Genomic DNA, 14,156 nt, shown 5'->3' on the forward strand with positions numbered 1-14,156 from the left:
CGGCCGTCGTTGTAACCATCACAAAGAGACCGTGGTTGATGATCACTAGGGGCCGGGCTGTAAATAGAGCCGTGTGTTTGTTCTTCTGTGATGGGATTGGGGGGATCTTCGCTGTACACACACATCACTGAGAATGATGATGATGGAACACTGCGTGTAGAGAGGAGGGGAGTATAGGGAGCTGTATGTAAGAGAGAGACTGCTGCAGTGTCTGGCATGTGCTGTGTTGTATTTTCGGCGGAGATTCTGAAGTGAGTGGGCGGGAGTTAAGCAGATCTGCTGCAGCAGACTGGCATGGTGTGTCAAATCACAGTGCTTAGAGTGCCACAGTTGTAGCTAGGATTTGTACATGTACATTCTTAGTGCACTGCAGCATGTTGTAATCAAAGAATTACCTGTGTGTTAAGAGTACAAGGGCCTGCTTGTGTATTTACAGTAGGAGTACAGTTGCTGCACACACTCTGTAAAGGTTACAGCTGCATGCACTCAGAAGTAAGTCTGCAGCTAGTTATGGTTCTAGCATGTTGTTTTTCTGATGCATCACGGATTCAGCCAATTACATTGAAGTTCACCGAAGGCATGCACAACAGTCAAGTCAGTTAACAATAAGCACAGCAATAAATGACAGTGTTTACTGGAGATAAGATGTACTGGTCACCTGCACTGCTGGACAACTGGATTGAGTTAAGATTCTTTTCTACATCACCCCACGGTCTGGTGTAATAGCCTCCTGTAGTCTGGCATAGCCTGGTGTGATCAGGTTTGTCCTGGCGAGGTGTGGTGTGGCATGGTGAAGCAGACAACATGCAGTGTGAAAAGTGAATCAACAGTATTTGTCATCGCTTTTATTGAGAGCTGTTGATTCTGTTAAGGGAATCATTTTTCTTGTATGTGTTTATGCAGTGTCATTGGAAATTGGTGCATCACTTTAAAGTCTTGCAGAATATACTGTTTCCTGAGTGTGTAAGAAAAAGATTTCATTAAAAGGTAGGTTTTCATCAAAAGACAAAATAATTTATTGCATGCCAGAGATTGCAGGTTAAATCTCATTCTTGTATGAAGGAAAATGTTCAGTCAAAAGCTACAATGTATTGAAAATTGGCAGTTAAGTCTGCTGTGCTGGCATATTTGTTGATAAAAAATTGAAGGGGCCTGAGGAAAATAAGCGCTGTACTTGATTATCATAGATTTATAAACACGCACATGTACATGAAGGCCTTGGATGCATTTGTGAAATCTTACAGTTTAATATAACTGTGGTCGGTGTATTGATTGTACATTATTATGTATGTGTGCCATTGACAGGTTTAATGATCTTCTTGATTTTCTAAATTATTAGTCTGCCTGAGGAGTTTTTTTCCATCTAGGACTTTGTAAGAGGAAAACTCATAATAATAATAATACCTAGTAATATTAAGGCCTGAAGCATTTCTTACCAAGCATCTGATGAAAGCTCACAAATTTGTGCAACGAGGGTGTTTTTTCTTTCAGCAATTTCTTGCAACTTCAATGACCAACTGAGCCAAAATTGTCACAGATTTGTTATTTTATGCATGTATGGGTTACACCAAGTGAGGATACTGGTCTTTGACAAGTACCGCAGGTGTTCAGCTTGCCTTTTAAGAAAATTACTGAGAAGTTTATAAAACCGACCTTTTTGTTATAAACCTGTTAGAAGCGTAGTCACCAGTGTGTGATTTAAGTCTGGTTCATCCTGCGAATGTTGATGTCACAAATTCGCAACAGTTGAACTGTGCTCAAATTTTGCGAAACATTCGCTGCGAAAACGGAGTTGTCACGTCAAATTCACGTCAAATTTGCTTTGCATTCGCAGGAAGTGTGAACCGGGCTTAAAGGTTACACACTGAGGCAATAGCGAAAACGATAACGATCACAACGCAAAGAGAAGCATTCTATTGGTTGAATTGCTCCACGCAGAGTATGCACACGCTCATTCAACCAATAGATTGCATTCTCTTTGCGTCATGATCGTTATCGTTTCGTTATCGCTGCAGTGTGACTCGGCGTTAACTCTATCAGATTTTGCACTGATTAGTGATTGCCTAGACAGTTATCTCATCATCACCATGGCGATTGTATACACGTACCTGAATCCCAGGCTCAATATTAACCTGGATTAATATGTAAACTACTTGGAAGGTCCTCCAAGCCCCCCCCCCCCCTCTTATACTTCTGGAATTGAGGCCATGAAAATGTCTTTTAAAAGATCATCTTGTACAAAATTAACAATTATTATTGTGTTTTTTGTATAGAAGGGTAAAAATTAAGAGCATAAAAGATTATAATATTACAATTTTTTGTTACTCCTATTGGTCCTGAGCCGCCAGTTGTTTCTGAAATAGAAACTTTTATTGGCTGCAAAATTTGATTGGCTACAATTTTCTCGCTTTTTCATGGATCCTCCCCTTAATCCCTTCCCCTCTTTTTTCTATAAACGGATTTGTATTTGGTACTTGTTTTTGCGAGAACATTTTCATTTAACAAAACATGCTGACAGAGAAGATAGGTAAGACAATGTTAACAAGTACGATTACAAAGTAGGCATACCAAATTTCATAAACAGGATTGCAAAATTCAATTAATGTTTCTACATCTACATCTATGTGGGTTCTCATCAAAGCCTGTTCAGCATCTACACGTAGATGATTAGTAGTGAGAAAAGAAAAATCTTCCTTGTTTATTCTCTACATTTTGTGGTTCTTTGCCAGTACAGGCATCAAGTTCACTGCTCTGAGAGTCCTTGACTTCGCAAAACGGAATATATGAAATGAAATGAGGTATAACAAAATGTCATCATCATAGACAATAGACATTGGTGAAAACAAAAACGCTTCACAAAAACCCATAAATATTTAGTGTTTGCTCATAAATATTTCCTTTTTGTTCACGCCAGCTAAGAGTCACTTAACCTTTAATTGCTCAGCTCACAAGTCTACCAGCATTCTTATAAGTTATTAAAATTGTTGCATTTTGATTTTGGGTCTAGGTAAATAACATAACTATAAAAAAATCAAATGATGTAGATAAAAGCACCCTTGTTATTTTTATGAGAATTTAGTACATGTACGTACACACGCTATAACGACTTTATTTTATGGCTTCTTTTTTTGCATACATTTACATGTTCAAGAAACCTTTTGTTAGGGTGACGCGGTTGGCTTGTGCGTAAAGCGCTCGCCTCTCACCAAGGTGACCCCGGTTCGATTCCCGGCCGGGGCCATATGTGAGTTGAGTTGTGCGTTGGTTCTCTGCTGTGCCACAAGGGTTTTCCAGACCATCCGGTTTTCCTCCCTCGGGAAAAATCAAACACTTTCGATCTTGGCTGTGCTCCGTGGTCATAATGGGTTGATGTGGCTGGCAGCCAGAGGCGCTCTTGCATGCCTGCTTCTCAACCACGTTGTAGCTGTGTCCTTCGCAATTCAGCTCTTAGCTGCGAGTAAGGATGATTAGTGCCCCAAACTATTAATATTAATTATTAAATTATTATTGTTAGCAAGGAAAATCCACCCTGACTACATGTATTTTATGCAAAATAGTTAATGGCCTGACAATTTGACAGCACAGTCTTTCTCTCTTTTAGCCTTCAAGAAAGACTCTGCTAGGGTTGAAACGTCAGGTCATTATTTACATATTTTTGGCATTTATACCATGTCCTTTGGTTTGTGAGCAGTTTGCAATCAGCTAATTCAATTTTCTGACCTTTTTGTTGATACATGAATGAAGTATCTACTTAGATGACCAACATTTGTTGCCATAAAGTTATGTCATGTGTTTTGGAATTGACAAGGAAATTAACAAGGAAAATAAATGACTTGCTTTTGACCTTTTCGCAAGGAATAATGGCCCTTCTATTCTTATTATAACTATATTTAGTTTGCAATATGGCTAATCTTTTTGGCAAATTTGGATGCATGATGCGTTTCATGTGAGAATGGCATGTAGCACGCACACATTCATACACCAGAACTGAAAATTCTCAATGATTGTGCGAAAAGTTCCGGCCTGAAAAAGTGTATGGTTTTGAAAATAGTTGCAACTAGTGTTGACTTAAAAACTGATTGACGGTAATCAGAATTTCCTAGTCGCCCAGGCCTACATGTACATGTCTCAGTGTAGTTATCAAGTGAAGTTATTTTGCAGCCTTGGTTTTTTTTCTTTCCGTAGAGACGGGAAGGAAATGCTCGGAACTTTGTGATGTAACATCTCAATGTTTAAGATACATGTAAGCTTCCCTGATCACCTGATGACCAAACTAAACAAAATGGTGTCATTGTACTTCTGCTGTACATGACATTTATTTTGTGAACATGAATAAATTACTGTAGCTTAGTTCTGGTGCAGTTCAGAATTGTCAATGTTTAAATAATTTGATTTCTGAAAATCAAAATTCAGTTCCTGGTTTAAAAGTTTTTTTGTTAAGCGGCTAGAAAAATCACAGATGAAAATTTGAAACATGACTTCATTGGACAGTATTGCACATAATCAGGGCCCAATTTCATGGCTCTGCTTACCGCCGAATTCTGCGCTTACGATCGCGTTTCCCCGCTTAAGTGCAAGCGCCGAATTTCTGCGCTAGCCTTGTTAGCGCAGAATGCCTAGTAACGTGAAGTACGCACGCGCAGAAGCCAAAATACGCAGCTAACCCGTGAAACACGCTTGCGGTAAGCACAGAATTCCCTGCTTCCGCAAGCGCCGATCCTGTGCTTACGGTAAGCAGAGCCATGAAATTGGGGCCTGTACATTTAGTTTGTATCCAAAGAGGAATTTCTGCACCAGTTTTAATTTTATATCATCAGAGTACAGGAATGAATGGGTTATACATGCACCAAATTGACATGTGGGGTCATCAAACATTTGGTTTTTGACACAAATGTTACACGAATGGGTACCATACATTGTCATTTTACGCAAAATTTAAAAACCTGAGGTTAGAGACTCGTAATTTTTCCACCAATTTCATAACAGAAAAACGAGTTGATCACAAATCTGAATTTGACCTTGGAGCCTTTCTTTTAATAAAATTGTAACACGGGATTTGGAATACATGATATGTGTGGTTCTTGAAAACTTGAGGATGGGAATTATTTTCATCTCCCCAACCACCACCCCACCCGTGACCCTTCAAATTAAACAAAACAGCAAAAGCACTTTCCCATTTTAAAACAACTGTTGTCAAAAAGTAAATAAAGACCAGGTTTTGATGTTTACAATATTTGGCCTTGTGGATCATTAGACACTGCCAAGTCAAAGTACATTGACAGAGACAGCCACGTATCAACGAGTAAAAAAAAAGAAAAATCTCATTAAGCTTTTGTTCTTCTTTAAGTTCTTGGCGAGTGTAAACAGGTGGAAGAAATATCATTCATTGACACGCCAGATCATTCATACAACAATAATGACTGCCTGGTTGAGACCATTCTTTGTAGTTGCGTAGTTCTGTCACGCACTTAATTGTACTTAAGAATATTTTGCACCTGCTGAATGACAAAATGAAAGAAGATTCTTTTTCTAAACAATAACGGTCCTTTTGTCCAAAGCTGGCAATGACCGTCATAAGTGATCAGTCACAATGGACCCTTCCCATGAAATATGCTAATTACATTCACGCATGCGTACATAGACCCTGTTGGTTGGCAAACGCCATAGAGTTGTGCACTAAGCAGACGCGCAGTCGCATCTGCATCACACACTTATTAGCCGTGTACAAAACAGCGCGATGTTCCCTCATTTTGCCAACTAAAACGTTAGTGCGCACGCGCTACGTGCAATTTACATATTTCATGGGAAGGGTCTATAAAGGTTCTTTTGATCTTGGTAATGAACTTCACACTTTTGGAATGTATTGCTTGTTTCTTGTTGCATGGCATGCTGGGATGGTGCTACCTTATTGGTTATGTATGCCTTGTTTGCATTCTGATTGGACAGCGGTCATGCAGTAATTCCTTACTTTATCACAATTCACAATTTTTTCTGAAGACTCAGAATGCTGCAATGCATATCTTTCTACAATTCTAGTGGAAGGAAATTTGACAATTTTTTCCAACAGAGTCAGACAGCACTTCGTTGTCAAGCCCTTCTGGAAGAGGTTGTGCACATTTAGGCCTACCATCCTTAATAGACCATCAAACAATCTACTGTTGAACATTCCTAGATCTCAGTCTTCATCATCAGGGTCCAATTTCATAGATCTGCTAAACACAAAAATTTGCTAAGCATGAAACTTCTTCCTTGATAAAAACAGGATTACCAACAAAATGTCCACATGATTTTCAGGATAAGCAAACAACAGCTGAATATACAAGTAACAAGCACCAACAACAAATGGAAATTTGTTTGGTAATTCTGTTTTTATCAGGGAAGAAATTTCATGCTAAGCAAATTTTTGTGCTTAGCAGCTCTATGAAATTGGACCCTGGGCCCAATTTTATGACTCTGCTTACTGTGGAATTCTATGTTTACCAGCCATAAAATCACACAATTACAGGGCTGTATAGGTGTCAAGTTCTCCAGCCATGAAATTTGGCCCAGGCGCTTTATGAGCCAAAGCTATGGAATGATTTCCCCTATTAAAACACTCTATACATTTGACTCCTCTGAGATCCTAACAAGCCAACTTTAAGACTTATCTTCTCGATTTCTGCTTCGATTTAGTCTGGCACATCATCTCCACTTAAAGGCAGCGGACACTATTGGTAATTACTCAAAATTATTAGTTAGCATAAAAACTTACTTGGTAACGAGTAATGGGGAGAGTTTGATAGTATAAAACATTGTGAGAAACGGCTACCTCTGAAGTAACATAGTTTTCTAGAAAGAAGTAATTTTCCACGAATTTATTTTCGAGACCTCAGACTTAGAATTTGAGGTCTCGAGATCAAGCATCTGAAAGCACACAACTTCGTGTGACAATGGTGTTTTTTTTTTTTTTCATTAATATATCGCAACTTCGATGACCGATTGAGCTCAAGTTTTCACAGGTTTGGTATTTTATACATATGATGGGTCTTTGACAATTACCAAACGTGTGCCTTTCAAACACTCTATACACTCGACTCCTCTGAGATCCTAAAAAGCCAACTTTAAGACTTACATATCTTCTCGAATCTGCTTACATTTAGTCTAGCACTTGTCATCTCCACTTGAAGTTCTGTAAACTATGTCACAAAGTTTTCTTCACTCTGCTAAGGGCCTAGGCAACTACATGTAGAATTCTTGGATAACTGTCGTGCTTTATTCTACTGCCGCGGAGTAGATAATCGGAGGTTCGGGAGACTTCTCAGTTCTGAAAAGAACTGTCCTGCTTTTTAACTATTACCAGGGCGGATGGTATAGAAAATAGACTGGACTACTACTTTAGCTTATAGGATCGTAATTAGTTATACTGCTGCGGAGTCAGTTCTGAATTGGTCTCAGCGTTTCGACTAGCTTGCTCTAGTCATCGTCAGGAGACAAACTCTACCTGGCAAGTAGATACACACATGGTGTACCGCAAACCAAACATACATTGATACCTCACCATGCAATGCCTCGAATCTATAATATACATGTAGAATTGTGGCGCTTTTATGCCTGATGATTGATTGATTGATTGGGATTCAACCTCTGGAATTTCCACATTCTTTCGAACATTCTTGTTTACATGGGGAAACACACTGTAAGTGTATCCATTTCAATTTCAAAATAATTTGTTTGGGTCAAGGAATAGATTGAAAAGCAACAATAAGTCTATTATTTGATGCTGTATATTTTCCTGTTGTAAAATGTTAATATTTTTATAATTATTTTGTTATAATGCGCTTGTGTACATTTTATGGAATGGGCGCAATATAATTGAATAAATTATTATTATCATTATTTAGTGTTTTATGTACCGTGTGTGATTTGTGTTCTGCCATGTCAGCACTCACACGCAAGACATGCACAGTCTATATGCCTAACATATGTCCAAGGTTTTGTAATAAAAAATTACTTTGTCCCTGACATTGCATAAAAATAATTTAGGCTTTATGTAAAATGATAAATAGCTGAATCTTAGCAGTGTATCATTTACCTTGTACCCTACAATACTATGATGCTTTGTATGCATGCTGTATTTTAATTTTTATAAACTTTGAGGACACTCTGACTCGTGGGTTGAAGACTCAAAAATTAGGTTGAGTTTTGGGAAATATGAAGTCCATCTCAAACCCCAGGGTACTCCCCCAGTTATCAAAACCAAGTTGTACGGTTCCCGCTCTTTCCAATATGCAGCAGTTCAGTTATGGAACAGTCTTCCAGAGGTTGTTAAACAGGCTGAGACATCAGAATAATTCAACACCCGGTTAAAAACATATCTGTTTACTTTGTACAATAATTGTTGATTTCCTTTTACAGCGCATAGGGACCTCACGGTGATATGCGCTATATAAGAATGGTTTTATTATTATTGTTGTTAAACCAATTCTCATGTTGATACAAGTCTTGGGTCCATATATAAAGTGTGTCTTCAATTTCAACTATCAGTATCTATTCCCTTTTCAGTATCAAAACCTTCTGATGATGGTTAAAACTAGATACAAATGGCTAATTTTGGACATGTCTAAAAATGTCCTCGCTTGCTGTTTTGACGCGAGGAAAATAAAAGGGGGTGGGAGAGAGCATTCCATTTCAGCTGTGATCGTTACCGGGTTGTGTATCTGATTACATGTCTTATTGACGTCATAATTAGTCGATATCAAGAAAAACCTAGTGTTTACCTCGTTTCACAATGTATGGGCACCGATGTCTCAACTGTGCATTCATTTTTCTCAGACCTATTTGTGGTGTTTCCGTAAACACTCCAAAATAGTTAATTTGTTGACACGTATTTAAGGATCCATGTGGGTTGCCTCTATTCTAATATGAATCTATAGCTGGTCTTTGAATGACTTGTGTAAGTGTTGATTGCAACAAAATGTCCACAACAAATAACAAGCCAGATTGGGTGTTGCCGAAGGACACTACATGTTAGTGTGCACCGCAGGTTGTTGACAGCATTTAAACTGCAAAAATTGGTTAGGACGAAAACCTATTTTGAAAGCTTCAATTGTAAAGGATTCAGTTGCAAGAAGTTGGAAATCACTATCATATAAGCGCTACATGTATATTCGTGTTGTATACATTGTATATGGCCTATTAAATAATGGAAAAACATCACCTGCTAGCAAATTTCTAGTTATGTAACAACGTAGAAATTCGACATTGCATGTTGTTGTTTCCTTTGTGAAAAAGTAGCAATAGTGTTTCCTCTGATGTTCTGCCACGTAATTTGCTGAGTACAATCCAGGCGAATACACATGTACTAGGATGTAAAGAGTAGAAGTTAACCCAAGTGTTTCTAGTTGCGATCTACAATGAATAAAGGGAAGGTACATGTTTGGTAATCGTCAAAGACCAGTGTTCTCACTTGGTGTATCCCATCATAAGCATAAAATCACAAGCCTGTGGAAATTTGGGCTCAATCGGTCATCGAAGTTGCGAGAAAATGATGAAAGAAAAAATAGCCTTGTTGGACGAATTTGTGTGCTTTCAGATAGGAATAAAAGACTTCTAGCTAGAAGTCTTTTATTATTTTGGTGAGAATTAACCTCTTTCTCAAACACTATATTACTTCAGAGGGAGCCATCTCCCTCAATGTTTTATACTATCAACAGCTCTCCAATGCTCGTTACCAAGTCAGTTTTTGAGTTAATATTTGTTTTGAGTAATCACCAAACATGTACCTTCCCTTTAAGTACACTAAAGAGGAACCCTTGGTTTCATTATTAGATATTATTTTGTAATAACGATCAACATTTTTGTTCAATTTCTTACACTAATTACATTACTTTTTTTCCCAACTCTTCCCACCCTTGATATTGTCCTTTGTGTTTCCATCTTCTTGTGGTCAAGCCAGTCCCATCCCTTCACCCCCCCCTTTTGTCCCCCTATTAGTTGTTTACCCCTTACTTTTTATGCATGCTTTCTAACCCCATTCATGTATTTCAACTTCACTGCTTGTGTTTCACTTAGTTTCCTGTTCATGTTTGATGTGTTGTCATTTAGCCTTCGAGAAAGACTCTGCTAGGGTCGAAACGTCAGGCCATTAACTATTCTTTGCATTTATACCATCGGTCCATTTGGTTGGTAAAGTTGTTTGCAACAGCTAATTTTATTTTCTCAATTTCTTACAGGATGAAACTTCCAGGTTGGAATCCTAAATCCAGTCCCTTCTTCCGTTTTTTTACTACAATGAGCTCAACATGCTGACCTATAAGATAAGGAATTAATGGTCTTGGACCAATCAGAAGCGTAATGTCATCCGCGGACCATAGAGGGCGCCATAGGAGTGTCGAACAGCATTCCACCGTGTCGACAACCACCAATAGTGAGCGGTCGCTACCGAACGACAATGTCGGAGAAGATGGCACACTGCCCGTGAGGCGGTTAACGGCGTATGAAAAACTAAATGAAGACTTGAGCAATGATCCCCGAGCACTCAAGGAGATTACTCTCGGGAAGAGGATCGCTTTCTATCGTATCCGGGGTGAACTGGGTAGCGGGAACTTCTCTCAGGTCAAGATGGGTATACATGCTTTAACCAAAGGTGAGATTAGGTCAAAGGTTACAGATTTGACTTTCATATAAAAAAAAAACAGTGAAAAGAAAAGGTACTTCTTTGCACCCGTCACATGGGCAGTTTTTCCCAACGGTCGGACAATCTTTAAAGTACCTGGAACCATCCAAAAAGGATTTCAACTGGCAAATAAAACATTAATTTGTTGTTTTTCTGTACTGCTCTAATCAGTTCAAGTTATTTCCAGTCTGAACTACATACAACTTGTTGAGATTCTTTTGGATGGTTTTATGTACATGTACTACAAAAAATTTTTACAAAAACCATCGCATCAGAAAAAACTGCTAACATAATGAGGGAAAGTGGTGCACTTCGGTGTATTTCTTATCAGACACCATTTCAGATACCTCTTTGACATTTTGTTTTCTTTCCACAAGAAGATTGAAAAGTTGGTTGTATGACATGCAAACACTACACAATAACCCCTGGAAAAGTGAGATTTCAAGCGTGATTTCAAATACCATTTTGTCCCGTTTTATATGGGGGAATCAAAGCATAGTACAGTACATACATGTAGGTGCCTGTGCATGCTACACAATGAAATGTCTGAATGCGTAATTATAATTATAGTAATATTAATGACAATAAAGATATTTGTATAGCCCCTAATGCAAAAGCCTCGCAGTGTATGAAGAGAACAATAACATATACAATGAGTGAAAGATGCAATTACAAGTAAGTAGATTACAAGTGATTATACACCAACCGTTACAATTGACTCAACCGAAAGAAGGAAGTGTTCTTATAAACTGTTCTTAGATGAAAAGAAATATCCACAGTTATGCAGTTGGAAAAGTTTTGCGAAACAAGACATCATGCGACGTCAAGTTATTTACGTACAAAGGGCAATGAGACAACCCTTTGTAAGGTCTCAAGCACTTTCGTCTGAGAAGACAATATTAAAATGCCAATCAGCTTTATGGAAAGCGCCACACTCTTTTATCAAGTCAACAGGCAGACAATTGCTACGATCGAACAATTTCTAGCCATGGAACTGAGAATGTCAAGTAATGTCAAAATGGATGTTTGAATGCCTTATACTTGAATGTGTACCAAACACTGCAGTGCATTTGATCTTGAACGCAAAGTGCGATTGAAATTGTCAAAACTGATTCTGCGCTCGATCACTCGGGCTCTCCACTTTCAAATTAATTCAATTCAACATGATTCTTCTTTCCATCTATCAAATCGTTGCCCACCCGTACTACAGGGTTCGTACTACATGTACCTCTCTCGATGTTATAGATGGTAAAGAGACACTCTAGAATCGCCAAAAGGTCATGGGTTCGAATCCCACCCCAGTGATATGCTTGTGATTTTGTTCACAGAGCTCGGGAAAGTACTGAGTATACAGTGCAAACACACATCAGTGTATACAGGTATTGTATGGGTAAAACCAAAATGAATATGAAACCTCTTCTCGCATACAATGTACAAAGCAAAAAACGGCCTCCTAAATAAATAGTCGTCATCTAGCAAAGGTTGGGTGAACATCATTTATCAACCTATGATCAACGGCCATTATTCACCTTCAACTTTCGCTTGGCCCACGCACAAACAGCTCGCTATGGTCATTGAGCGGTTTCAGAGGCTGCACCAGAACCCTGACTCATCCTCCATCTCATATTCAACACTCAGTTGGAAACAAAACAGGGCTCAAATTTTACACTGGACAACTGGCCCGAGGCCAGTGGTTTTAGTGTCAGGCCGGTGGTCCTTTTTTCCCCTTTTTTTTCTTCATATCAACATCTTTGTCAAAAAAAAATAATGTTGAAATGTTTGAGTCTGAGTTCACAAATATCTGTCAATTCTGCAGAGCATCACCTTAATTAAACAAAAGAGATCATTAACATCTATTATATCATTGCGGTACCCGCTGCAAAAACATAGGAATCGAAACTGCCTCTACAGTTGGTAAGCTTGGTAAGACGCTTCTCTAGAATTGCAAGGGTCGTGGGTTCGAATCCCACACGAGTAATATGCCTGTGATATTTTGTCACTGGACTCGGGGAAAGTACATCTGAGTATACAGTGCTAACACACATCGGTGTATGGGTAAAAAACCAAAATTAATACTCTTTATCCCTGGTGCAAGTTTAACATCTATTATACATGTAGATCATTTCCTCGTAGTGTTTTGTTTAAATGAAACAGTTTAGATGATAAAAAGGTCTCATTTTGATTCAGGCTCTTCTCACAGAGCTGCCACTAACTCTTCCTGATCCGGCAGAGAGTTCTCTGAAAAAAAAAAAAAATTCCATGTCCTGATGAAGAAATTTGACAATCTCCCTGATTATTGAAACTTTGTCCCTATCTGTTGAATGTATAAAATATCCCTGATTGCACGATGCATGTTATGTACGTACACGTACATGTATGTACATGGCATCTCCCATTGCTATTTTTCGCTAATTTAGCTTTTGATGCTGCAGTACTTCTATAGGAGTTGAGATGTTTTAGACACTTGAACACACTTGACACTGGATGGCTTTTCTAGTCTGGGATACAGTAACATTTATTCAGAACAGTTTGGGATTGTCCTCTTGTGGTTTGGTCGGTTTATTTGGCTGACTAAGAGTCACTCCCCTGGACATTCCATTGTGTACAGGTGTAGTCTGCTAGGAATGCACCTACCGGTACATACATGTACAGTACATGTACTGTGCTACGCATTTGCCCGTGCAAAGAGAAAGAAGGGGTACTGGAATTCATGCTGTGTGTTCTATAACGCTTGTAATAGAGCCAATCTGTTACACTTAATAATGATAATAATAGTGGCTTCTTATTTTATATAGCGCGCAGAAACAACGCTTCCCGCACACTTGTGTTACGAATTGGCAGGGAATTTTTGCTTGTGCGCTTGCAATTCTTCGCTTATACAGCTAGCGCGCACAGCTAGCGCGCACACAAATTTGGCGCTTGCACTGTAAAAGGAGAATGGTCATCATGAGCGCAGTATTCAGCAGTAAGTAGAGCCATGAAATTGGGCCCATCAGTTCATCTGTGGGTAACTGGAGCCACACCACGTACATTGTACATTAATCAAGTCATGATAGATGGGATGGAGGATGGATGGAGGATGTCCACTCTACACCTGTGGTCCCTGTCATTGGTCTCTGTCATTACTCAGTATTATGGATACTCTTGGTTGCGAGTAGTTGTAGTGTACATGTAAAACTGTAGAGAAAAGTGTTCAATTCACATGACAGCAATTTAACTGGGGTCCCTTGCCTAATTTTAGCATGGTTGTAAAAAGTAGCAATGTTTGACAAGATTTTGCAAGAGAACTTGGCCGTCGAACACAATTGTTGTCCTTTCACACTTGTACATTTTGTAAATTTTTACAACCATGTTACAATTTAGCAAGGGGCCTTGCTCTCAAGAAGAGTTCGGCTAGAAGTTTTGGGTGTTTCTAGTTCTACATTATTAAATATGATTTATTTCTGTTAATAAAACCAAGGATGCATCTTAATAGCATGGACACTATTGGCAATTACTCAAA

General features: G+C 38.7%; 1 protein-coding gene across 1 annotated transcript in view; it reads left to right on the plus strand.

The window, feature by feature from the left end:
• The first annotated feature begins 859 nt into the window (after nucleotides 1-859).
• The window catches only part of LOC117297334 (serine/threonine-protein kinase NIM1-like), a 38,266-nt gene continuing 24,969 nt past the window's right edge, over nucleotides 860-14,156 (plus strand). Inside the window, exons 1-2 of the mRNA XM_033780308.1 lie at nucleotides 860-987; nucleotides 10,212-10,624. Of these exons, the coding sequence (XP_033636199.1) occupies nucleotides 10,333-10,624 (292 nt within the window). The 5' untranslated portion in view covers nucleotides 860-987; nucleotides 10,212-10,332. The remainder of the gene's footprint in view (nucleotides 988-10,211; nucleotides 10,625-14,156) is intronic.

The sequence above is a fragment of the Asterias rubens genome, chromosome 12 (genome assembly GCF_902459465.1).
Source record: "Asterias rubens chromosome 12, eAstRub1.3, whole genome shotgun sequence".
Taxonomy (NCBI): Eukaryota; Metazoa; Echinodermata; class Asteroidea; order Forcipulatida; family Asteriidae; genus Asterias; species Asterias rubens.